The 24,892-nt window shown below is 43.7% G+C and overlaps 3 protein-coding genes across 7 annotated transcripts in view; 1 reads left to right on the top strand and 2 right to left on the bottom strand.

Moving 5' to 3' along the window:
* Positions 1-487: 487 nt before the first annotated feature.
* Positions 488-7,683, bottom strand: TADA2B (transcriptional adaptor 2B). The gene is made up of 2 exons (XM_005300286.4): positions 7,341-7,683; positions 488-4,087 (listed from the first exon to the last, which is right to left on the bottom strand). Exons 1-2 carry the CDS (start codon positions 7,608-7,610, stop codon positions 3,095-3,097), a joined length of 1,263 nt encoding a protein of 420 aa, XP_005300343.1. The 5' UTR covers positions 7,611-7,683; the 3' UTR covers positions 488-3,094.
* A 242-nt stretch (positions 7,684-7,925) lies between these two features.
* Positions 7,926-10,076, top strand: CFAP184 (cilia and flagella associated protein 184). The gene is made up of 2 exons (XM_042855501.2): positions 7,926-8,955; positions 9,290-10,076. The coding sequence occupies exons 1-2, from the start codon at positions 8,071-8,073 to the stop codon at positions 9,833-9,835; spliced, it is 1,431 nt and encodes a 476-aa protein (XP_042711435.2). The 5' UTR covers positions 7,926-8,070; the 3' UTR covers positions 9,836-10,076.
* A 4,050-nt stretch (positions 10,077-14,126) lies between these two features.
* Positions 14,127-24,892, bottom strand: part of TBC1D14 (TBC1 domain family member 14) — a 100,228-nt gene continuing 89,462 nt past the window's right edge. For all 5 annotated transcript variants that reach the window (XM_005300284.5, XM_065597097.1, XM_042855500.2 and 2 more), the window contains 2 exons: positions 19,284-19,542; positions 14,127-17,309 (listed from right to left, as the gene is read on the bottom strand). In XM_005300284.5, coding sequence (XP_005300341.1) covers positions 17,244-17,309; positions 19,284-19,542 — 325 coding nt within the window. In that variant the 3' untranslated portion in view covers positions 14,127-17,243. The remainder of the gene's footprint in view (positions 17,310-19,283; positions 19,543-24,892) is intronic.

Here is a 24,892-nt window from a genome sequence, read left to right as displayed (position 1 = left end):
CATCAGCAGCCCCTCCCCACCCCAATCAGCTTCCCCACCCCGCTCCCAGGGCCTCCCACCCACCAGCAGCTCCACTGATCAGTGCCTCTCCCTCCCTCCCCGCACCTCCTGATCAGCTGTTTCGTGGCATACAGGAGGCTCGGAGTGGGGGAGAGGAGCGAGGGCACTGCAAAGGAGGGGGCAGGAAGGGAGTGGAGTGGGGCAGGGCCTGTGGCAGAGCCAGGGTTGAGCAGTGAGCACCCCCCAGCACATTGGAAAGTTGGCACCTGTAGCTCCATCCCCGGAGTCAAGAAGCCATATAAACTTCTGAAGAGCTGCATGTGGCCACCCCTGCTCTAGCCCAAGTCATTGTCAACTATCCTTTTATTTAAAGATAAGACCTTGCTTCTAGGGAAGCCCTTTCCAACAGACTAGCAGTCAAAGCTAATAAACACTCTTGCATCATTGAATCTGCTTCCAGGATTGAAATAAGTATTGATATCCATGGTTTTCATACATTAAAAATACTTTATTTTACATTCATTCAGATCTTCAATAAGTTATGTCTAGCACCAAAGTAACATTTTTGGAAGGGCTGAGGAATTCAGAAACTACAAAGTGTAAATGCAGAAGAACTGATTTATACAATGTTTAGTTGAATCATACGAGTGCCTAGAAGTCTGATTCTTTTAGTTATCCATCAGATGGGCTTCAGAATATTGCTTCAATTAAACCCACTAAGAGTTGTGCCAGAGCACCTTAGAAGTATAAAAGTGATGTAGATTTAAAAAAACCACTAAATGAAAGTTATTTATGCAGCTGAGGTTCCAGAATACTGAATGTATGGTGATGGTATGGCACCCAGATAACAGGGTTTACAAATTGAAAAGAAGAACCAACCACCTAATCCAGTACCAGGCGTGAAAACAGAGACAGCTTGAGAACATCTTTCCCCTTTCCATGTAAGTAGGGCATGGAAACTTATCACAGTTTGTAGTATCTGAACTTGTGCATGCACAAAAGGATACACACGACAAGTGGAGGTGGTTCTCAGAGCTGTTGAGCACATTGCAGTCACTTATACTGCAAACAAAAACGTGGGACTGACAGTTTTGTCTTAAGTATTTTACAACAAGCCATTTACAGTTATGACAAACAAAGCCTTATACAGCTGGGGACGTAGTCCTTACCTTTCTGAAGAGACTTAAGATACCAAGCTCAAAAGAAAAAGGCACCATAGATTCCCTTGGAAATGCTGGCTTTTGTACTAATATTCTCTTATTAGGACTCACTGTTAACACTGTTTTGGTAATGCTGGATACATTGACAATTAAGAACACTCAGAATTCCATGTGTAGAATTCACTCTGCAGCTTGAAAGAATATTACAGGGTTTGGTGATTACTTCTCTGTCCACTGCATGAAATATCAAAACAAGTGTTACGACATTCTGAATGCTCAATTTTTTTTCTAGTTATCTTAATAAATCTTCAAGTCCCAATTTTTCAGAGTGCCTGCATTCCAAACATATCAAGTTAGCTTACTGTTAGAGACCTTTCCAAACAGGGATGCTCTAAGGAAGGAAAGCCAGCAAGAACACAGGGAACAAGGAATTAAAAAACATAAAACCCAGAAAACCCTACATAGCACATAGTTCCCTGCATTTTACAAGAATATCAACTATAACCAATTTTTTTTTATTTGATATACTCAGGTAAGGTACTTGTAACAATAAAAATTCTGCTTTAATTCTTCAGATTCTTTCCCTGCTTCAATTAAAAATCTGATAATAGGATTAATGTTTTATGGATCAGATACTTCTTTTTGTATGCTCGAGTGAGGGAGAGAAACTTGTGCTTGTTGCAAGCACCAAACTTGGACTGTAGCCCTTTAACAATAATTAAAAAAACAAAAACAAAAACCCCACCACCCACACCTTTCCCCCCAAAGCTACCTACGAGGTTGGTATGCCACATTTTCAGTGAAATATCACATTATTTGTACTGAAGTAGACCAAGTAGCAAATTAAGATTTTTGCTGCCATTTGCAATAAATTTGTCTCAACGTATTTTAAGCAAAATATGTGCAATGGGCAACATGTAATGGCTTGATTTAGTTTCATATTTTTTAAATGAGCAGGGGACTTTAGCTGCAAGTCTGAAGTAGCTCCCATGTTTTTACATCAGTGGTTTGTACATCAGTATTAGATGAAAATGTACATTAACAACTGACCAGATTCAGAAGAACATTACATTTCGCTGGACCAGTTAAGCCCCCCCATGCCCAGAGTAGGGGCAGGGAACTCTGTGGCTACTGAATTATCTGTCTGCAACAGGAGTTTCCTACAGGATCTATGCCAGCACAGACCCTGGAGTAATCTGCCTAAGAGGCAATTCAGTGTGAAAATAAGTTTTTAAGAATCTGCTCCATGAGGGAAGTGACTGGAAGCAACTTATCCACCATATTCCATGTCCCTGTCCCATCCTGTTGACTCACCTCCTCTTGCATTTTCTATATGTGCTCACATCACTCTACCACAATACAGGTCCTTGTTACTGAGTAAAGAATGCAGGAAGCTAAGCACTAGTCACAAAATGCTCACTTCAAGTGTTCTGTACTTCAAAGCTCAGAATTTTTGTAAGTTTCATTTGGCTACCAGCACCATGAAGAGAGTGATACAAGACAGGCTCCACCAAATGAATGCTTCCATCTCCCACCCCAAAACAAGCAAGTGTTGCACTAATAACCCTTTTGTCCAACAGCAGAGAGTATAACAACTAGCCTTGGGCTACTGGATTTGAATAAATCAAAGTAAGAACATATCCGTTCCAATAATGTTCCAAAAGAGATGAAATCTGATCCACCTCATTCTGCAATGAATATTTAGCGACAAATCCTTTATCTTAAAGTACTTAACTTTAAGATCACACAAGAAGTTACAGTTTGGTATTTTCCATGATCCAACGTAAGAGCATCCTTTTGGACAGAGGATTGTAAATACTCATGTTTTACAGGAAAAAAATCCTATCTTTGGGGAGGGAGAGAAAGTAACAGAGTCATTTGGCCCACGATGAGCCATTTATTCACTTTGACTCAGCTTTCAAATCAGACGAGTTTCATGAAGCATCCCTAGATATCCAACCACTTTCTGTTAGGAAGTTTAAAATCCTTTTCTTTAGTACCTTGTCCAAATAACTGGGAAGGCGACTTTTTGAGGGAATACCCTGTCTTTTTTGGAGATGGTCTTTAATAATTATAGTTTTCACAGTCACATAACGTGCCGGACTCAGATTTAGAGAGCTACAGAGCACCTTTTCTCTGTCTGATAAGAGTTCAAAGCCAGGCAGATTTTCAATTGCAGCAAATTCCCCATCCTTACCATCTTCCTTTCCTCTCTTGGAATTGGCTATATTTTTATTCTCCTTCCTCTTCTCCCGTTTATGTCTAGCTGCCTCATATTCTGCTGACTCTTCCATTTTGGTGATTCCATTTCGACGGTACCGCTGCAGTTCTCGAATCTTTGCTCGAAGTACCCTCTCCTTATGCATGTTCTCAAAGAAGTCTTCAAACTCCTTACAAGACATGAATTGATAGAGAGGCCTCAGTTTTAACCTCAACTCCTTTTCTTCTTTTGTGATCTTCCGTTTTGGAGTTTTTTCCTTGTCCTTTTTATCCTTCCCAAGAAAGGCAGGTACCAGATTATAATCTCGTGCAATGTTTTTCCTCCGTTGCCTTTCCTTAAGTTTTCTTACGTACATATCAACGTGAGCTCTTTTTAATTCTATTTCCACATCATCATCATCATAGTTCACTGAAAGACCACTGATCAGAGTCTCAGCATCCTGGTCATACTCAATCTCATAGTCATCTCGAAGTGGCATATATCCCAACTGCTGCTGTTCCGCCACTGATATGTCCAAAGGAGGGAGGGGTGTGGTCAGACTAGGAGAAAGTGGGCCACCACTAGGACAAGTGTGATCTGTCACTCTGTTAGGTATAGTGTCAGGGATGCAGGCTTTTCCAAGGTTGCCATGGATATACATGCTTACATAGTGTTCCATAACTTCCTGGGGAGTTCGGGATGCTCCAACATGAGCAGCCATATCCTCCTAGAAGGAGAAAATTAAGGAAATTAGTGATGGCTTGACTTATTAGCTCAGTTCTAAAAATACACCCAATTATTAGGGATAACCTCTCATGTTTTCCCCCACACATCAACCTGAAATATCTTTGTTTTTCTAGCAATATTTAGGTTAACCATTCTACTGTGCATTCACACAGTCTTCTTCTGGACCAGTATAAAGTCCACCCCTCCTATAATATCTCTTTATTCCACCAAGATGTTTCCTCGATCTAGCTAGATTTCTAGAAGGTATACAGATGTGAACAGCACCTCAGTGACTAAGCTCTAAGACAGATGCTACTAATAGTATTCCATGAAGCTGGCACCATGAGTATTAACATAACAAGCTACATCAGTTTCTCAGTGAATCCCAAGACACCACCAGGATCTACATGAGCACCATCTGGAAGTGACATCCTCAGGGCCACTGCCAAATATAGGCCTTTCATGTCTCAATATCAAGTGCACCTTGACAGTATTGTAGCGTCCCTGAAATCTAGCAAAAAGTAGAGTAATTCCACTGGTTGAATCATATGTCAAAATTCTCTGGGGAACAAAAGTTAACACATTTCTTTGCAAAATATAAGAAAGGATCAAACAATCCTATTTATTCAACAGCTTGCTTGGCACATAGTGTAGGAAAAATAAGTGGCAATCATTCAACTCATAAAAGTTGTTTCCATGACTCAGGTCCTCCCTCTCAACAGAGTTTCATACTCGCTTCACTCCAACATTTTACAGAAGGGGAAAAAGATTGCAACACTGAAACTGTACACATTTAAACAAATGAGAGGCCTAAGTCTAGTACCCTAGTCATGTGTGTATGTGGTTGTTTAACTAGAGAAACATGGAGGAAGAAGAGGGAAAACTCTAAACAAAATTTTAAAAAGTATTTTGTCCTGCAGAAGTTGGTAGCAATTTTTCTAAGAAAATTTAGAAGCAAAATTCAGTTCTATGAATATTTATTATTGAATTCAATAATTAAACTATGAAATGGAGATATTTAGTTCTTTAAATGTAATTCTTAATGCAGCCTTAGCCATGAAGTCAAAACTGATGCCTTCATATCTAATTTTGCTCATTTGGAAGTGGAAGTTCAATATTTGGATCATATTTCCCATTCTCCTCCCCCCCCCCCTTTTTTTTTTAAATACACAGTACACAGGTGAGAAAGATTAGTGCTTGCACATCTCTGCAAGAATAGTTTGTTAGGTAACAAAAAGCCACAGCCATCATAATAAGAAGTGTATTTAATGAGATTAGGTTTTATTAAGCAGTAAAAATTTCAAAAAGAAAAAAAAGACTTGCCCTCATATTTATGAAAAAAATGGGATGTGCAGTAGGGCACTAAACAGTACGAGCTTGGATGAGTTGAGGTATCTTGCTGTCTTTCTGAAGAAAAGCCCTGTTTCAACCAATTATCAACATAAATGGTGATTGAGTCAGCTTCCTATATTGTACCAAAACAAAGAAAATTTTGTTAGTGTAGATTAAAAAGGATGTGTGAGACCTGACAGTTGTGACATAATGGAGTGAAAAACATAAATACAATGAAGACAGGTGTGATGAGAATAGGAAACAAAGGAGTAAACAGAGTCAAATCTGCAATGAAACTGGGATGGGAAGTTGTGTAAGAAGGGAAATCTTTACTGTTCGTTTTTAGATGACAGATTCTGTTGTAAATCTTTGGGGAAGCACTTCCTTTACTAGAATCCCCCCTGCACATACTAAGTTATTGAGCAATCTGTGGGGTTCTTTGGTTACTATTTCTACACACACACCTATGGACTATGAAACAGCTACAGGGTGTCAGACATAAAACTTGATCGACCCTTTCTGAAAGCCATGTTGTTGATGGGTCAGTTTTAGATTAAAAACAAAAATAAAGTCCCAAGGTTTCACAAAAGCTTTTTATTAAGAAAGTATTCTTAATTTAGCTATTTAATAGAGCCTTTGACTTTAGACACTCACCTGCAGTGTTTGTATCTCAAGTACTATATACAATGCCACAGGGCACAAGAATATTTCAAAAGTGATGTTATTCATACCCTGCATACTATCCTAAAATAAACAGATGTTTGTGTCAACATGGTCAACAGTTAATGCTAACTTTGAAAGTGTCATAACATTTCAATGTTATCTTCTTGAGAAGAAGGAAGAAGTTGCCATCTCCATGTTACCATTTTGGCTCTTGCAGACTCAGTAAGACAGCTCAGCATCATTTTGTTCAGGTTTTCCTCACAGATGTAATAACCAGAAATTGAACATTCCCCCCGACACTCCCTTAAGTGGAAACCTTAAGTTGGACCAAGACTGTTGGTCTGGTCATGACCAGAAAGTTGTTGTATGGGCCATCACTAGCCAGAGACTCAATTCAACACCTATGCATGGGACCCAGAAAGTGACTGACTACATATGCCACATAGAGAAGTGAAGTTTGTCCAGCAGCAGCATAAACAGCACTAGCAAGTCTGATGGTCTCAAGTTGCGGTGGGGGAGGTCCAGGTTGGATATCAGGAAAAACTATTTCACTAGGAGGGTGGTGAAACACTGGAATGCGTTACCTAGGGAGGTGGTGGAGTCTCCTTCCTTGGAGGTTTTTAAGGCCCGGCTTGACAAAGCCCTGGCTGGGATGATTTAGCTGGGAATTGGTCCTGCTTTGAGCAGGGGGTTGGACTAGATGACCTCTTGAGGTCCCTTCCAACTCTGATATTCTATGATTCTATGATTCTATGGTGTGGAAAGTGTTCAGGTTTCAGTGATCGCAGGTATAACGAGCAACAAGAGGCCAGAGTTTCTATTTTAAAGACTTGTGAATTTTACCCAGACCATGGAGCGCGCCTGAGCGGAAAGGAGCAGCTGGGGCGGGGGGCTGGCTGCCAGCACCTAGACGCCGTACAGCTGACACGCTGTACAGGAGGTGGATGGGCAGAAGGGGGGAATGGGGAAGGGGCGGGGGGTACGGCTGGATCTCCCCGTGGGGAGCTGTGGGCCCGCTTCTTGGACCGGGGGACGATAGAAACGGCACATCGCAGCCGGAGGAGCCCCACTGAGGAGCGGTCCCAGGTCCCGACGCAGCGTTAACCTCCCCCTGACGCACCGACTCAGAGACCGGCTCCCTGACAAGCCCACGGCTTGACAGGCCAGCGCAATGCTCGGCCCTGAGGCTGCCAGGCCGGGCGAGGAGAGGGGCTCTGAGCTCCGCGTCCCCCTGCGCTGCCCGGCGGCCGCGCGCTTACCCAGTTGCCGAAGCCGAACTGCTCGATCGCGTCCAGCAGCAGCTGCTCCTCCCGGCTGCTCCAGCCGCCCTCGGCCTCGGCCCCCCAGAGGGTGAAGCGGCCGCCGTCCACCAGCTGGTAGCCGTGCCATCGGCGGTGCGGCCCGATCTCGGCGCCTGCCGAAAAGCAGTCTGGGCAGAGCTCGATGTCGGCGCACTCGGTGCAACGGAAACGCAGCGAGCTCACCTCAGCCAGACAGTACACGCAGTACTTCTTCCCCAGTTCCGCCATCTTACCCCGCCCGCCGCGCCGCCCTGCGCACGCGCGGCACCGCCCACACTCAGGGACGGCCAATGGCAGCGCGCCCAAGGGGCGGGGACGCGTAGTGGGAGCCCAATAGAGCCAAACAATCGGACACGCCCCTCGTAAGTGAACCAATAGGGTGAGGGCGACGAGGCGTGGCGAAAACCCAAGGACCAATAGACTTCGAGGCTCTGGTTCCGTCCGCCTCCACTACAACCAATCAGGTAAGCGACCCTAGGCAGCCCCTTCACTGAGTGGTCGACCAACAGTTTGGGGCGTCGGCACAGTGTCTCCGCAGGGAGGAGGCTACTCCTCCCATTGGCTGAACGAGTCCAGCCTTGTTGCCTTGGCAACGGAGAAGACAGGTAAACAACAAAGCGAGTGGGGCTGAGACCGACGCGTCCGACTCAAGCCGTGGAGCGGCCCGGTAGAGGGCCCAGCTAAGGGGATGGAGGAGGGGGCCGAGGCCCCGGTGCACCCCGGGGAGTCCCCTGTGGAGGCAGAGGGCCCGGGGCCCGTCGCGGAGGAGGAGAGGCCGGAGGAGGCCGGGGGCGAGAGCCCCCTTGAGAAGCCGTCGGGGGAAGAGGCTGCCGCGGAGGAGGTGGCGGCAGAGCCGGAACCCAGAGCGGGCACGGAGCCTCCTTCCCCGGCCGCTGAGGGAAGCCCCGAGACAGAGGCGGGAGCCGCCCCAGAGGCGCCCACCAGCGCGAGCTTCACGGAGGGCGAGGCCGAGGAGCCGCCCCCGCTGCAGGTGGGGGAAGTGCTAAGCCCCCAGGAGAGCTGGGGGGCGGGGCGGCCCAGCCTGCCCCTGCTGGAGCTGGGCAGCCCCATTGACGAGGAGGAGGAGGAGGAGGAAGAGGAAGGGCGGGAGGAGGCGGCGGCGGCGGCGGAGCAGCGGCGGCGCGCGGAGCTGACCGAGCAGTACCGGCTCCTGCTGGCCGAGCGCGAGCGCACGCGCCAGTACAACGGGCACCTGCAGTTCAAGCTGTTCGAGCTCTTCCGCAAGAAGGGCGAGGAGCCGCCCCGCGTGGAGCTGGAGGAGCTGGTCTCCGACAAGGAGCAGCGCTACACACGCTACCTGGCCATGCTGGAGGAGCTGAGGAGCCAGCTGGCCCAGCACAGGGCGTGGTACCAGCTCCAGCTCGACGACCTGGAGCAGCGCTGCACGGAGAAGCTGGACCAGGTGAACGCCGACTGGCTCGCCTTCCAGGCCTGCAAGAAGGAAGTGACCCTCTTCACCATGGGGCGCCAGCTGGGGGGGAAGGAAGCTGCCATTAAGGAGGTGGAGCACATCCAAGCCAAGGAGCAGCGTAAAGAGAACGAGATGAGTGAGGTGAGGCCACCCCTAACATGGGACTTGTGGTTCCAGAGCAGCGTCCATGGTTCCTATGGGATGTGGGGCCACAGCTAGCATCACATTAGAGTACCTACCCCTTTAACGTAGATATCTTCACCTTGTAAAAGCAGTTAGGCACCTACAAATGAAGGAGCCACTTTTGAAAATCCTACTTGGTATCTAGCACCTGCTAAAAATCAGTGGAAGATGCTTCAGGAATTATGTCATTTATACTTAGACTTGACAAAGCACAAAGAAGGCCTATCCTGATAGAGAGGTGGATTGGAAACGCTAATAAATCTTTCCTGGTCTCTCATTTTTACCATTCTAGGTCCGCCTGGAAAACATCAAACTGCAGCATAAGATTGAAAAGCTTGAAGCAAGCCTGAAAGCTCAAGAGGAGCTGGCAGAAGGACTGCATCTGATAGACTTTGAGCAGCTGAAGATAGAGAACCAGACCTACAATGAGAAGATTGAGGAGCGCAATGAAGAGCTTCTCAAGCTCCGGAAGAAGATCACTAATACAGTGCAAGTCCTGACCCAGCTCAAAGAAAAACTCCAGTTTGTAGAAGCTCAGAATCAAGACCAAAGGGCCCAGCTGATGGAGACTGAGACACTGGTGGCCCAGAAAAGAGAGATTCTGACCAAAACCAAACAGGCTAGGGATAGTTTACGGGAACACAACTTGAAGTTGCAACAGAAGTGTGGGCTTCTCGGAAGTGAGGCACTGCTGCGGGACTTTGAGAATAAGGTGGATGCTGCTGAAGTACTCAGTCAGCGGCTGGAGATGCTGAAACGTCACCATGCTGGACTCACTCTTACTTGCAAAGCCGTAAAGAAAAAAATCAAGGAAGCAAAATCCTTTCTACCAGAATGAGGATTTTGGAGAAAGTGAGGTTAAAAGACAGAAAAACAAAAATTGAGCACTTAAATTGGTTTATTTGTCTCTGAAATTGTTTTTCATTTACAGGCTTGGAATATAGTAAAAGGGTGAAATAGTCTCACTTTCATATCTAATGAAAACTTTGTTTCCAAAGTTTTAATGTTATACATTCCATCAGGAGACTGCCATGAAGTTCTGCCTTTTTCAATGGCTCATGAAGAAACCAAGCATATTTGGCTATTTACTCTATCATATTGATATTTTAAGTATGCATTTAAAAAACACACACACTGGCACTATTCTAATCGCTGGCAGCATCACCCTCTGGTGTAAGCAAAAAACTGCAAGTCAAATACCCTCAGATTCCAGTCCTGGTTCTGCCACTAACTCACTGTGTGGCCTTGGCAGTCTGTTCCTCACAACTCGAAAGTGGGTGTACTTACCGACCTCTCACATGTTTTGAGAATTATATCTTCAGAGAGTTTTACAAAAATTAAAGTGATATATATAGATTGTAAATAAAACAATGTATCAGGAGCTTGTTTTAGTATTAATACATAGCAATTGTCTTGTATTTATATGCAGAATACACTGTACAGGTGTTAACTAACCTAATTATCCTCAAGCTATGGTTGGTGAAGTACCAGTGATCTGCAGCGTTTTCCTTATTGGTCCACAGAATTAAACATTTTGACAGCCAAGCAGCAGAGAGTTGAAAGGGAGATCCATGAAAAGTTCTCTTATGAAGATGTTCACAGAATGAAAGAGCTGCAGAACTATGGATGCTAATGAATCCTTAAATCATTCCTGTGAGGGAGTTAACATATTGGCCACTGGTGGATGAAAAATGCTTGCAGAGGGCAGAGCTGGAGAGGGCTCTCTCAGCCCACTCGTAGCTTGCACTGGTCTAGTAAGTAATGAGTGGCTAGTGCCTGACCTTTTTCTGGTTTCTAAAGCAAGAAGAAATGTCTCTACAGCAGTGAAATTATGTGGGTCAGAACAGTGGCAGGGGGTTATAACTTCAGTACTTCGAGAGCAAGATGACAAGCAGTAGTTTTAACACTGGCATTTACATACTAAGGCAATAGACCCTTAGACCAGGAGGCGGGCAAATTTTTTGGCATGAGGGCCACATCAGTTTTTTTAAATTGTATGGAGGGCCGGTTAGGGGAGGCTGTGCCTCCCCAAACAGCCAGGCGTGACCCAGCCCCCTCAGCCTATTCGACCCCCCTGCTTCTCACCCTGACAGCCGCCCCCCCGGGACCCCTGCCCAATCCAACCCTCCCTTCTCCCTGACTGCCCCCCGCTACCCCATCCAACCCCCCCTCTCCTTCCTGACTGCCCCCCCGGGACCCCTACCCCCATTCAACCCCTGTTTCCTGTCCTCTGACTGCCCCGACCCCTATCCACACCCCCGACCATCACCCCAAACTCCCCTGCCCTCTAGCCAACATATCCCCCCCCCTCTCTGCCCCCTTACCCTGCTGCCTGGAGCACCAGTGGCTGGCAATGCAACAGCCGCGCTGCCCCCAGCACCAGGACAGGCAGCCGTGCCGCTTGGCTGGACCAAGCCACGCCGCCACCACGTAGCCCGGAGCACTGGGTCAGGCTGTGGCTCTGCAGCTGCGCTGCCCGGCAAGAGCTCGCAGCCCCGCCGCCCAGAGCATTGCACGCGGCACAGTGAGCTGAGGCTGTAGGGGAGGGGGGACAGTGGGGAAGGGGCCAGGGGCTAGCCTCCCAGATTGGGAGCTCAGGGGCCGGGCAGGAGAGTCCCACAGGCTGGATGTGGCCCGTGGGCCATAGTTTGCCCACCTCTGCCTTAGACATACTTTACTTGGAAATCCAAATCTCTCCTACCCCCAATAAGTCATGGTGGTTCATCTGTGGACTTAGTACAGATCCTAAACTGCACAAGTTGATGCAATAAGCATCATTAGACATATCAGTCTCAAGGTCTGCACATGTTCAACATACATCTGAGAAATGACAGCATCATGAGGTTCTAATTACAAAATGAACAACAAATATTCTTGCCTTCTCAGTAAGTCCAGTGCACTAGATCTTGGCTAGAATCAGCAAACAAACTTATTCTGAGTTTTCTTAGCTAAGATATATAAAAGAGTAGATTAAAAAGCATTAAGTTTCTAAAAACGTTTACAACTATTTTTTTTAAGTGATCTCTGAAGTAGCCTTTCTGGTTTTTGGTGCTCTACTAAATCTCCAGTAGTGATGAGAGACTACAAAATAGGTTGACTAATTGGGGCAAAACACCACTACCCAATTTAATCTCTTCTAGACACTAGCCAGCACATGGAGACATATTCCAATAAATATAGTGGCCAACATCTTAAGTGAAAAAGGGAAATAATTTATTTATAAAACCGTTTCTTTCAGGTTAAGCCCCGTTACTCAGGCAAATAGGTAAGCTCTTCTTTAACTTAAAATTTTAAGTTAAAGATGTACTGTTGTGCAGTAGAGCATCTATTTGGTTTCCTACTCAATTGTTTTGGTAAAGATATAAGGTCATATGAGTAATAGACTCCCTGTAATAGAATTACACGCTATCTACTTGAGCCTCAGTATGATGATCAAGTTACAGTTCTCTCTCACCATACAACAAGCTTCATAAACGCCATCTTCCGTTGTACTTACTATTCCAAAAGAACAGTATCTATTATTCCTACTTTTTGGGGTATGTTCCAAAGCCCTACCAGTGTAGTTGGATTTCCTTTAAATAGTCATAAGACCATAAGAACGGCCATACTGGGTCAGACCAAAGGTCCATCAGGCTCAGTATCCTTTCCTCTGACAGTGGCTAATGAGTCTTCTTACACTTTGTTCCTTTGGTCTTAAGCCTCAAGTAAGAGAAAGTGTCACATAAGCCATTTTCTTTTAAGACTATTAAGCAGCAAGGGCTAATATTCCTTTCACTTTCAGGTACATATGGCCTGGGGGAGGAGAGGCTAGTAAGCACGGAAAATAAGCTCCTCAGGATGGAGGTTTGACTCAGATAGGGGAAGAATGGAGGGAGCAAATGCACTCTGCAGCAGTTAAAAAACAAACATTCATTTAATCTTATGCAACCTCCTTGGGATTTTGTTTTCTCATTGTGTCCCAATGTTGTGGGAACAAACAATTACCACTCTAGTCTTCCAAAGCCCTTCCTCCTGAGGAAAATTATTAGAATTTGAAACTGTAACCAGAGGTCGGCAATGTGTCTGTACATGGACACAAGTGTCCATGGTAAAAATTTTGAGGTCCGTGGGGGGGCTCACCTCAGGCAGCTCCCCACAAGTGTCTCCCCCCGTGCTGTTGCCGGCGGAGGTGCAGCCAGGCGCCTCTGCAAGCACGCTGCCACCGTGTTCCCCCCCCCCCCCCCGAGCAAGCACTGACTTTGCAGCTCCCAGCCCATTGGCCAGGAACCATGGCCACTAGGAGCTTCGGGGGCAGTGCCTGTGGAGAGGGCAGCATGCAGAACCACCTGGCCGTACCTCCGTGTTGGAGCTGGAGAGGGGACTGGGAGCTGCTTGAGGTAAGAGCTTCCTGGAGTGTGCACGACTGACCCCCTCCCACAACCCAACCCTCTACCCCAGCCCTGATCCCACTCCTGCCCTACAAACCTCTCACCCCCTGCCCCACCCCAAAGCTTGCACCCCCAGCTGGAGCGCTCATCCCCCCCAATCTCCTGCTCTAGCCCAGAGCCCACTCCCATCCCCTGAACCCCTCATTTCTGGCCCCACCCTGGAACCCACACCCCCAGCGCAGAGCCCATACACTCCCTCCCACACCCCAACCTCCTGCCTCAGCCCAGAGCCCTTTCCCACTCCCGGCCAATGTCTGTCACTAAGTCCGGTAATTTAGTCAAGCGTCCGTCGCGCTACACGGTGGTGCTGACCCCTGACTGTAACATGAGACTCGGGAGATCCATGGACCCTTAGTTCCTGTATGGTGCCATATTGTACTTTCCCATAGGAAGGGAACAGTTAAACCTGAAAATCCCTTTCTTTGTAAACCATATGTGCCAGTATGTGCTAGCTGAAAAAAAGGAAGCAATTCCAAATATTTTCAAGCAGACTGGATTATAGCAGTCAGAACAGGGAAGGGAAAACAAACAGTTTTTAAAAAAGAATACACTATGAAATTGTAGCATATGCAAAGTTGGGGTTTCTGGTTCATTCATTGAATGGAGTCAGGAAGAGGAGTTGATTCCTTATCAACAGGTTGGGTATTGGTATATAAACTCAGGAACTTCGGCCTGGATTACACTGTAATTGACACAGTGTGATCTAGGTAACTTTACATGACTTTAATAAAACCATATTTACAGTTCAAAAAAGTTCATTTGATACACTTACCTAAACAAAAATTGATAATTGTACATAAAACCAAACATGATATACAGAGAGTGTCAATAGTTCTTTACATATCGTTCTAGTATTTAAAACATTCAAAAATAGAAGCCATTATAAAGTACCTTTCAAAATGATATTCTTTACTAAATGATACATTTTGACTATTACTGATTGAAGATGCAAAATATTTTGTTTTACTGTAAAGTGCAGGTTGCACAAAATCCCAAACCAGGGTGCAGTCTTCCTAGTTTCTCTTATTTGCTGCATGTAAAGTGAAAGTTGCAGACTTCTAAATTATTGCAGCATTTTCATTTTTTTAAAACCCGTTAGGGGGAAAAAAGAACAGCTCTCTGTTTTGATGGAGAATAGGGAAATCTCAATGCATTTTACACGTACCCCTGAACAATAAAATCAAGATGGCAAAATCTGGTATGCAATCCCTGAATTTAAGTATGAAAATCTTCCTTAATAGCTAATTAAGATATTTGGTATGCTGTCAGAAAATTAAAAAGCTATAGTGGCAAGTAATCCTATTCCATTATACATCTCAACAGCATTATCAAAATTCAAGCGTATTTTCAAATCAAGTATACTGAAAAGCTTAAACTGCATCTTTAGGCAGGTGAAAAGTTTTCCCAAATACAGGGTTTTATTTTAAAATAAACTGTGCAAAGCTCCTTATTGCATTGCTTTTCTTCATTACTTAAAGAACATACCTTTATGTACACAAATAAATCAATTAGAAAATATATACATCTAAGAAAAAACAAAACAAAAAAATCAATCACAGAACAAAATAATTACATCTGCAAGTAACAAACAGTGCACAAGTGCTGCAGCAGGCCTTTTTCCACAACCAAGCCCATTTTCAGTGTTAACATTAAATATCCGATTAGATGAGGGGCAAAATGAGACCGATTGGGGATGGCTGCTATATGTCCAGTGGCAAACACTGTATTCCAATAAGGTAGGTGAACCGTGTTCTGACACTTGATTTAAAAAGGACCTACAAATTAAGTTGTAATGAAGACTAAGTTACAGTTTCAAAGCCAGCTACAGTACCATCTAACTGGATGTATACGGAGGATAAAGTTGGTCTACATAAATACGTAATGTGTAGTACGTAAATTTATAGTGCAAATGTTCTGGATGTTAGGCCTCTATACACCTTCACAAAAAAGGCATATCTGTGATATTAAAAATATAATGTAGATCAAAAGGTACCGACTTTCCAACTTTCTATTGCACTTCATAGCATCTGCAATGTCAATACCAGTCATGAAAGGACCAAAGCTAAGCAATTTCTGATGAGAGAAAGGAAATGCCATTCTGATGCCTGGACATTTACCTTCACTAGAATGTTTACTATGCTGCCAGTTACTGAAGAAATTAATGGCCAGCACCAGAAATAAGCTAAGTAGCTAATTATGGTAGGTATACAAAGTGCAGAAGGGGAAGAGAGGCCAAAGAGGTAACAGACTTACAAGCTGCATTTGTATTACATTCTCTTTGAAGTGACAGAATCCTGAAGCACTTATTTAGAAAAATCATAGTTGCATTTGAGTCTTTTTAAAGATTATGGTCAAAATGCCACTTAAGGAAAATATATTACTTCACTAATGGATAGTATTTTGCATGTATCCTATAGACACTTTACATTATATGCTCTATGTGCTTGGAATTCAATAGTGTGTGCAAGTATACTTCCACTTTTATTTCAGTTGTGTTAGCTCAGGTTCTCTCTCATCTATACTTGTGTTTCAGACAACATTAGAGCAGCCAGCATAAAGACAGACTGTAGGGTGATTGTGAACATAAAATCCAAAGCTAAAGAGGATTCAGAAATTCCCATTTACAGCTATCGAATGCATATTGCTTCAGTTATTTTCCCTTTTCAGTGTTGAAATTCATATTATTTATAAAGCAATTTATCCCACGCAGTTTTTTGTATAGTGTATAATGTAAATCATGGACACTTATGATTTACAATCAAACATTCAGTTGATGAAGGCAGAGAAAATTTTAGCTGTATAACGGAAATATGCAACTGCAGTTTGCCATCTGCGTAACTTGCTCAAGCGTAGTACCGTGTGGTACAGGCTGGTCTTAAAAACACCATTATCCTCAAAAAGAACTAGATCAATGGATGAATTTTACTCATCCCTTTAGCGAATTACCATTTCTTGACACTTTCCCCAGCAAACCTCACTTGCTAATTACCATTTACTAGCATCTTACTTCTGTTCAATAGGGGCATGGGAGTGAGCCAATGGGAAATAATGCTATAGTAATACTACAGATCATCCCTTGGAGAGCTTAGTATCCAGTGGGATTAATGTGGCACTTTCCCAATGCATCTATATTGGGAAACACTGTTGCAATGCAGGTTGAAAATGGACTCTGTTGCTGTACTGCTAGTCTGACTCCTCCCTCCCTAGTTTTTAAGTGTATTTTCTACTTACCATGGTGTTTTTGTTTGGTCTTTGTTTTCAGTTAATGGGATGGAATGTAGTTCTATTTTACTTTAACAGTCTCTTTGGTAAATGAGGCCTATAGCTTTTAAAAATAGGGGACATTTCTAAGAAAGTGATCCTTACCTCACTAACTATAAACTCCAGCACCAGTTACTGAACAGGTTCTCCAAATCCACCTACTCTTATGCATGTATATTCTGGTTAAGAATCAAACTGGGGAGTAGCTTTCAAAGCAACCCACACTGTTACCAATTACCAGTATTTAAAAAATACTTATACTGAAATTAAAAAAAGGCAAGCTTAAAATTGCCTGGTTTCATTGCCTTCGTTAAAAGTGCAGAATGTATAATGCTGTCCACAGCAAACACTCATTCTAGTAAGCTTCTTAAGGCTAAGCCTTGGTTTTGTTACTTAAAAAGTTTTTCTTTTACTTTTTTTCTTTAAGGCCAATTCCAGTGCTAAACAAAACTCAAAACACCACACTTATTTGCAGCTCTACGTATTGAGTTCATCCTGACATACATTTGCCACTTCAGATTCTTTTCCCTTGAATGTCAATTTGAGGCAACCATAGTTTCAGTGTTTGAGTGAAGGGCTTCCTCTTTCCACTTCCCGGTTGTCTTTTTGCAGTGCAACCAGTACCTAGACATTTCAAAAAGGGAGTTGAGAGGAAGAAAAAAAACACACACAATTAAGTAAAAAATATACTTTAACACATGTTTGGTTACAGTGCACCAACAAGCTATTGCATGATTTTCAAAAAAGTTTCAAACTTTGAAAGAACATCTGCACTAAATGGGAGGTCTGAAACACAGCTAACATGACAAGACTTTGGGGCATTCTGCCATGTGGGCACTGTGTCACTTTTCCATCCCATTTGACAAGGTACAAAATCTAAGGTGAGGAGAAAAAACCAAAACCATACACCACGAAGCCTAGAGGTTGGGTTCTCTACTCTGCCACGCTTATAGGAGAACATCTCCTTCTGCCACCAGAAATTGCCTGAGAAAAAAACATAATACCAAATGAATCTTAACTGCCTGAGACTGTAGTGAATAAATGTTATGTTAGATGACGACAGTGGTAGCAGTAACTATCAAAGAAGAGGACTGAGTTACTGGGTTTCAAAGGAAGCTCTCAAATGGCACTGCACTGATTTGCTTGTCTTGGTCAAGCCACTGAAGTGAAACATGTATAGCTTGTAGCCTGGACACTCGAAACAAACATTTGTTGCAGGACACAACTGTTTGTGGTCTACCCTAGAGCTCAGCCAAGGTGGTCTCTACATTTTCGCACTTCAGCACACAAAGAAATGCAGCTACTAGTAAGTAGCTTCCTTCTCTGCAGAAGTATGGGCAGAAAGCCAAATTTGCTTTGCCATATTTGACCACTATTTGGCTGAGGTTATGACTGGGGATCCTAGTTTTCAGTGTTAAAAATCAAACATACATACAAATGTGTGTTCTCCTGCGATTAAAATGAAACGCTGAACTTTAGTTTCCCTACCCACCATATATATATATACGTAACAGTTGAACAGGTTTTATTGATATATTTACAATTTTAAGCACGTTTGAAGCCTATCAGTGCCAATCATTATGATAAAATAAAATTAACAGAATAATCCAGTCACAGTGCCTTGTCTCTTTGTTGTCGAGGGCCCTGCTGATTTAGGCTTTGTTTTCATTTCTTTTCATTCAGTTTATGTTTAGCGCTTTCCATATGTTCTACAATTGTCTGCCTTCGAATGTAATCTACAGCCCTGCCGCACACAGTACAGAACAGCCTATTACCATCAGCGTGAAATTTGTCCTTGCCAATCTCAATGACATGGTCTTGAAGGGTGACAAAAGTTTTCAGCATCTTTTCATAATTTAATTACTCACATCTAGAGGCTGAAGTGGAATTTAAGATGCGTTAAAACACAAACCCCTATATGCTGTTGAATAACCTCTATATGCCGAAGCAGTTTATTGAAGTATGCTTAGTGTAAAGCACATTCAAAACCACAAGAGGGGGAGGTGGCATGCATTGAATAAGTGACATTGATACTTTCAGTAAAATTTAGTTAATAGTAAAGATGTTTTTATTTTTTCACAACACAAAAACTAAAGGTTCTCTGTAAAAAATGCAAATTCCAGGTTTTCTGGGGCAATTGGATTTCTAGGATCCCTGTTAATTACAACAGTTTGGCAACAGAGTGCTGATGGAGTGGAGAAAAAATTCATACAGGATTCAGTTGTCTCATCTTTTCCCACAAACCATTTTTTTTTTTTAAAAATATGAAGTTGTAATACTGAACTTCTATGTCTGAGGTTTTTTTAGCCTCCTTTGCAATTAATAGGTGAAAAATGCTGCACGCTACCACTATTCAAGCTTGGATCCACCACAATTTTAGCGTAACGAGTATTGATCCAGCTCTTGATTCCCAGAGGGGAAATGTTCAGGACAACCAGCCTTTTCACTAAACGTTCACCTGCCAGCATTATAAAGTGATCTACAAGCCTACCAAACCGTAAATATACTCCGCTGCACTGTTTTGCATTTTCTCAGGCATTGCCAAATGCTCCTTCATTTGTTAAACAAAGGAGACAAAAACAAATAAGTTCTCTTTACCTGAGCCCACTTTTTGTTTCTACTTTGCATCTGAATCGCAGCAATAGATGTGAAGAATTCTTCTGAAGGCAAGTCCTCTGGTAACTTTGTTAGGAACTGGGCTATGTGAATAAAGTCCATTTTGGTCAAAATATCTTCAAAAAGTCTTAATATTCCCAAGGCTGTACGGAATAGGAACTCCTCTCCATCCCGGCAGAACACATCCCAGACACGACATGCAAGGTCTAGTGGCAAAGACTTGCTGTACAATGTGAATATCCTGAAAACAGAAGAAAATCTTTAGGGTTAGGATGTAAGAAAAAAATTTAAGCAGCAGCACAGAGGTACACAAGTCTTAAATAACAGCTGAACAACAGTTTGTTAGTGATCAGATACTGGATAGTTCATTTATATTTGGTATAAATATATACACTGTTTCACAGGAAGTATAATTTAGATTGCAAATCTATTCAAAATGTGCTAGGTCACGTACATATCTATAGGAAGACCCAGTTCCTTTCCCTAATGGGCATAAAATCCGTAAAGAGAAAGAATGGGGGAAAAGGGATGTAATATACAGAATATCTTGAATTACATTAGGCATGTCTTATATATTAAGTTTCCCCACTGCACTCCCCCGCCCAAACGCCTTTTGTCTTTTCCCATGCTAATTTCCAGTTTAAATTCCAGGGATCTTATGCCATGCATCTCCCAACATTTGACCCTGCTCCCCTCCATATAGATGAGTACTTCTCTCAGGATATATAAGTGAAATAGGTGGCTTATTTAGTTTGTTCCAGCTGCCATGGAAGAAGTAGATCTTCAGGTAGGATTTGTGTAAGGAGAGAGTAGTGGAGCTTTGATATCCAGCTCAGAGGAAGATGATGAAGAAGGTGTGGCAATGGTTGCAGGAGAAACAGACAAATTGAGCAACATGACTGACATAGCTGGTGGAACACAAGGGTGGAAAAGTTCTGGTAATGAGATAAGAAGGTAGGGGAACAGTGTTTAATCTTGAGGGTGATGATCATGGGAAGCTTGAATTTAATGGAACAGAGAAGGGGAAGCAGAAGCAGCTGGTAGGATTTAAAAAAAAAAGAGACAGACATGGGGCCAGGAAGATTACTTTAGAGACTGTATTTTGAATAGGGCCTGGAGGGGGAAAAATGCGTGTTGAGGTGGCCAGAGAGGAAACAGTTCTAGTAATCATGATGGGAGATGAGGGTTTCAACAACAGCTTTAGCGGTGTGGCCACAGCTAAGATTGAATCTTACTAACATTTGTGTAAGACGAATCTGCAAGATTTGGACACAGTGAGGGTGTGTGCCAAAGGGAGAAAGAGGAATTGAAGATTTACACCCCCACCCGAGTCCAGGCCTGACTGACCAGGAGAATTGTTGTATTCAACAGTGACAGAAAATGGGAGTGGGGAGAATTTTGGAAGAAAGGTCAGTTCAGGCTACCCTGAATTTAACAAGATGGCAAGATACCCAGTGGAGAATGGATGAAGCAAGAGGCAAATGTGTCAATCACAGGCAAAAGATGGGGTAGTTCAAACTGTGTGAGTAGATGAATGTGTCAGAGAAAGGCTACAGAAACAACAGCCTAAGAGAGAACCTCCTCTTGGTTACTCAAACCACATTCTCACTAGCCTCCAAGGGCCCACAGGTCCCCTGAATTACTCAAAATATTGACTTTATTGCAGTATGAAGTGAAGTGGAGTGGAGTGATAAGACAAATTTGTTTTGATTAACACTAGTAGCATCATAGTAGTGACCAAATTTCAGCGTAGAGTCACTGGCATCCCACTGTACAATACTAGACTATAGATAACTAAACAAGTAATTCATATTGTATCATTACTAATTCCAGCTTCTAACTATACCTCTGCACTGGGAGTGTGGCTACAGCCATACTGCAAGTACATTTTCTAGCATTCTGAATCACAGTTAGTGTTCCTATAGATTGGAGGTTGCCCTCAGGTTCAGAAAGTGCTGCTGCTTCGCATTCTGGAGCAGGAGCCTCTCTGAAGAGACAGAGGAGCCATTCCCCATTGAGTGCACAGGGGAAAAGGTTGCATAAGACTGATTGACTCTTTCGCCTCCCCCAGGAAGAGCGTGCATCAGCATGTGGTTAGTGCTAGCATGGGGGGTGGTGCCTATAACTGCTCACTGGTACCAAGTAGGGAGGTTACAGACCCTGTACCATCAACTCCGGTTCTGGCACCAGGGCCTCCGTTGAGTCCTGTACCAATGAGGGCGATGCTGGCACCGTTTCCATGTCGGTGGCATACTTGGTGGCTACAGACGTCCTCTACCTTTCCATCCTAACTTCCTTTGGCCCAGGACTTTGCCAGGCTAGCATCGTTGGTTCGATGGGCCACTGAATCCCTTGGGTCTGTCAGCACCGCACCTTGATGTTCCCCTTCCACAGTCCGTGGAACAAGGGCAGGTACCAGGCTTGATGCAAGGGACCTCGGTGTCAGGAAACTCGTTAGCACTGCAGATGTTACTTTGGCAGCTTTCACCGCCCTACACTTTGGCACCATCAGCTGCTCCAGTACCGCTGATGACTTGAAGGTTGACACTACCTCGATCACTTGGTGCCAGTGGTACCACTTCCATCATCGGCACCAGTCCCTGCCTTGTTCTGGGCAACAGATGACTCAGACTGATTACTCACTCCCTCAGGATTGGCCCCACCTTTATCCCAGAAACCCGAGGCTCCTCAACATCAAGGTTGGGTCTTCCTCCTCCTGCTATCCATCATCCGCTCCACTTCGGGGATCATTTACGTAGTACTACGGGCACCAGCACTTATCTCGCAGTCGGGCTGGGGCACCTATTGGCCACCCACTGCCTACCCTTACCAGTGACCTCCACGGAATCCATGGGATGCTGCTCAGTCATAAGAACATAAGAAAGGCCGTACCGGGTCAGACCAAAGGTCCATCTAGCCCAGTATCCTGTCGACCGACAGTGGCCAATGCCAGGTGCCCCAGAGGGAGTGAACCTAACAGGCAATGATCAAGTGATCTCTCTCCTGCCATCCATCTCCATCCTCTGACGGACAGAGGCTAGGGACACCATTCCTTACCCGTCCTGGCTAATAGCCATTAATGGACTTAACCACCATGAATTTATCCAGTTCTCTTTTAAACCCTGTTATAGTCCTAGTCTTCACAACCTTCTCAGGTAAGGAGTTCCACAAGTTGACTGTGCACTGCGTGACGAAGAACTTCCTTTTATTTGTTTTAAACCTGCTGCCTATTAATTTCATTTGATGACCCCTAGTTCTTGTATTACGGGAATAAGTAAATAACTAAATAGATTGCACTCGAAGGCGAGATTGCTGGGCAGATTGGTGATGGGAACTGTGGACCAGTGAGGCACCAGTGAGCCTTTCCTGTGCAGAGCACATGGAGCTGCCTCTTCCAGCTCCACTAGTCCAGGAATGGGAGCCAGACTTGGCAAAGTTAACCACCCCTTCTTCATACCAGACAATACAGCAGTGCCTAGTTCTTCCTGTTCTCCAATGCTGAAGGATTTCAAGGGCTATAAGGACATTTTGTGGCACATGGCTGCCTCACTGGGCATTTAGGCGGAGTTCTTGCAGAAGAATACCCATAAGTTAGTGGATATCCTGCAGCTGTCTGTTCCCGGGACAGCAGCCATGCCTATCAATGATGCACTTCTAGAGCCTGAAAAAGGTCCTCAAGAGCATGTCGTGTTTGGTACCACATACTGTAAAGCACACAGAAAAACGCTATTTCATCCTGGTGAAAGATTTTGAGGGCTTTTACTTCCATCTGGGCTCAAACGCCATACCTATAACCACAGTGAATGACAGGCCATAGCAGGGCAAGTTTAAGTCCACTCTTAAGAAGAAGGTGTGACACTACACCCCATATTCATCATGGGGGTATGATTATGTCATAAAATGTAGTATCTTTATCTTTAGATTTTTATATATATATATATATCCGTATAAATCCTTGGAGCTCTTGGAAAGCTGCTTTTTAAAAAATGTGGGGAAAAAGTATTTTTTGAAATTCAAGTCATTTCAATTTTTGATTTCCTGTCTACTGAAACTGACAAGTATAACTAGTTGACACTAGGGGGAGCTAAAACAGCTGCAAACTTTAATGCCTTTTCTGGTCCCTTGGACATCACTCAGGGGAAAAATTAAATATGGAGGAATGAGATTAACTTGATTTTACTCTTGTAAATTTTCCTCTTTATTCCCTCTACTAAAGGGGCTATCTTTACATTTCATTCCATAAAATCCTATCTCTAGTAGACTTTCAATTGAAATGAAGTTACAAGTGTGACATTTATGAAAATATTTTAAGTATTAAGAGGAATTAGTATCAGTCTTTTTACAGCTTTTGCTTTAAACTACAATTTAAACAGCCAATCCTCATCCAGTTTCTGCTGCTGATGAGCAGCGTTGTCCTCTTGCAAACTTTATATAAAATGCATGATTTACGCACAAATTATTGTAGAAATCCTTTTATTAATAAAGTATGTTTAAATATTCATAATCTTCAGGACAATCAAAAGGTGGATATAAGACCTTGTGAATCCTCATCTGTTTTTAGATGCCCATATATCAGTAGAAAGTGCTCTCTTCTCTCCCACTTGGGTTTACTCCTGTTAGATACAGACCTTTCCAGTTTTCTTTTGTGTCACATTATCTCTTGCACATATACTACGATCCAGTTTGGATCAACGGTTACCAAAGACATCTGTGTGCTCTACTTGAGTTAACCTTCACGCTACCTGGAAACTTCAGCTAATACAAAAATATGGCTGTCTTCTTGCTTAACTATATTTCTCACAAGAAGCATATCACACTTGACTTTGGAGACTGCACTGGCTTCCAATTCTTTTTCAAGTGAAATTCTACGTGTTAGCTAAGATTTATAAAACTCTTCATAGCAGGGGTTCTCAGACTTTTGTATTGGTGACCCCTTTCACATACCACGCCTCTGAGTGTGACCCCCTTATAAATATATAAAAAAGTGTTTTTAATGTAACACCATTATAAATGCTGGAGGCAAAGCGGGGTTTGGGGTGGAGGTTGACAGCTTGTAAACCCCCCCCCCATGTGATAACCTTGCGACCCCCTGAGGGGTCCCAATCCCCAATTTGAGAACCCCTGCTTTATAGTGTGGATCCTGGATATTTTAAAGTCCACTTCCCTCCACATGACTTAACCCAGCAGTTGAGATCGACTAAGATACTTACTCCAGGAGTCCCTAAAGATCAATTCTGAAACTTACTGGAAGATAAACTCTTGTGCCTTGAATACTGTAACTTCTTCCCCTCTATCTACCCTGACACCCCTCCTACTCCCACTTTCATGCCATCCCTGTGCATGAAACAGCATCCCAGCCCCAACTCAACATGTCCTCATTCTTCCATTACTGCAATCCCTCTCAAAAGTTTGTCTCCCCCCTACACACACCCACACAAACTATATCAAAGCTTTTCCATTCCAATTTTACATTAAAGAAGTGGGCAAAATCAGAATACCCTAAATTTGCACCCTCCTTTGGATTTCCTGGTATGTCTTGTGCTACGTATTGGTCTCAGACTGCAAGCACCTTGGGACAGGGATTGACTAAG

This window comes from Chrysemys picta, chromosome 5 (genome assembly GCF_011386835.1).
Source record: "Chrysemys picta bellii isolate R12L10 chromosome 5, ASM1138683v2, whole genome shotgun sequence".
Lineage (NCBI taxonomy): Eukaryota > Metazoa > Chordata > Testudines > Emydidae > Chrysemys > Chrysemys picta.
Note: the sequence above shows the minus strand (reverse complement) of the source record. Positions and strands in the feature narration are given on the sequence as shown.

Bases quoted from the DNA above. Each gene is read 5' to 3' on its own strand.
- TADA2B (XM_005300286.4), bottom strand. From the start codon at position 7,610: ATGGCGGAACTGGGGAAGAAGTACTGCGTGTACTGTCTGGCTGAGGTG. The intron at 4,088-7,340 runs GTAAGCGCGCGG...TTCTCCTTCTAG, and splicing joins AGTTCGGCTTCGGCAACTGG to GAGGATATGGCTGCTCATGT.
- CFAP184 (XM_042855501.2), top strand. From the start codon at position 8,071: ATGGAGGAGGGGGCCGAGGCCCCGGTGCACCCCGGGGAGTCCCCTGTG. The intron at 8,956-9,289 runs GTGAGGCCACCC...TTACCATTCTAG, and splicing joins AAGAGAACGAGATGAGTGAG to GTCCGCCTGGAAAACATCAA.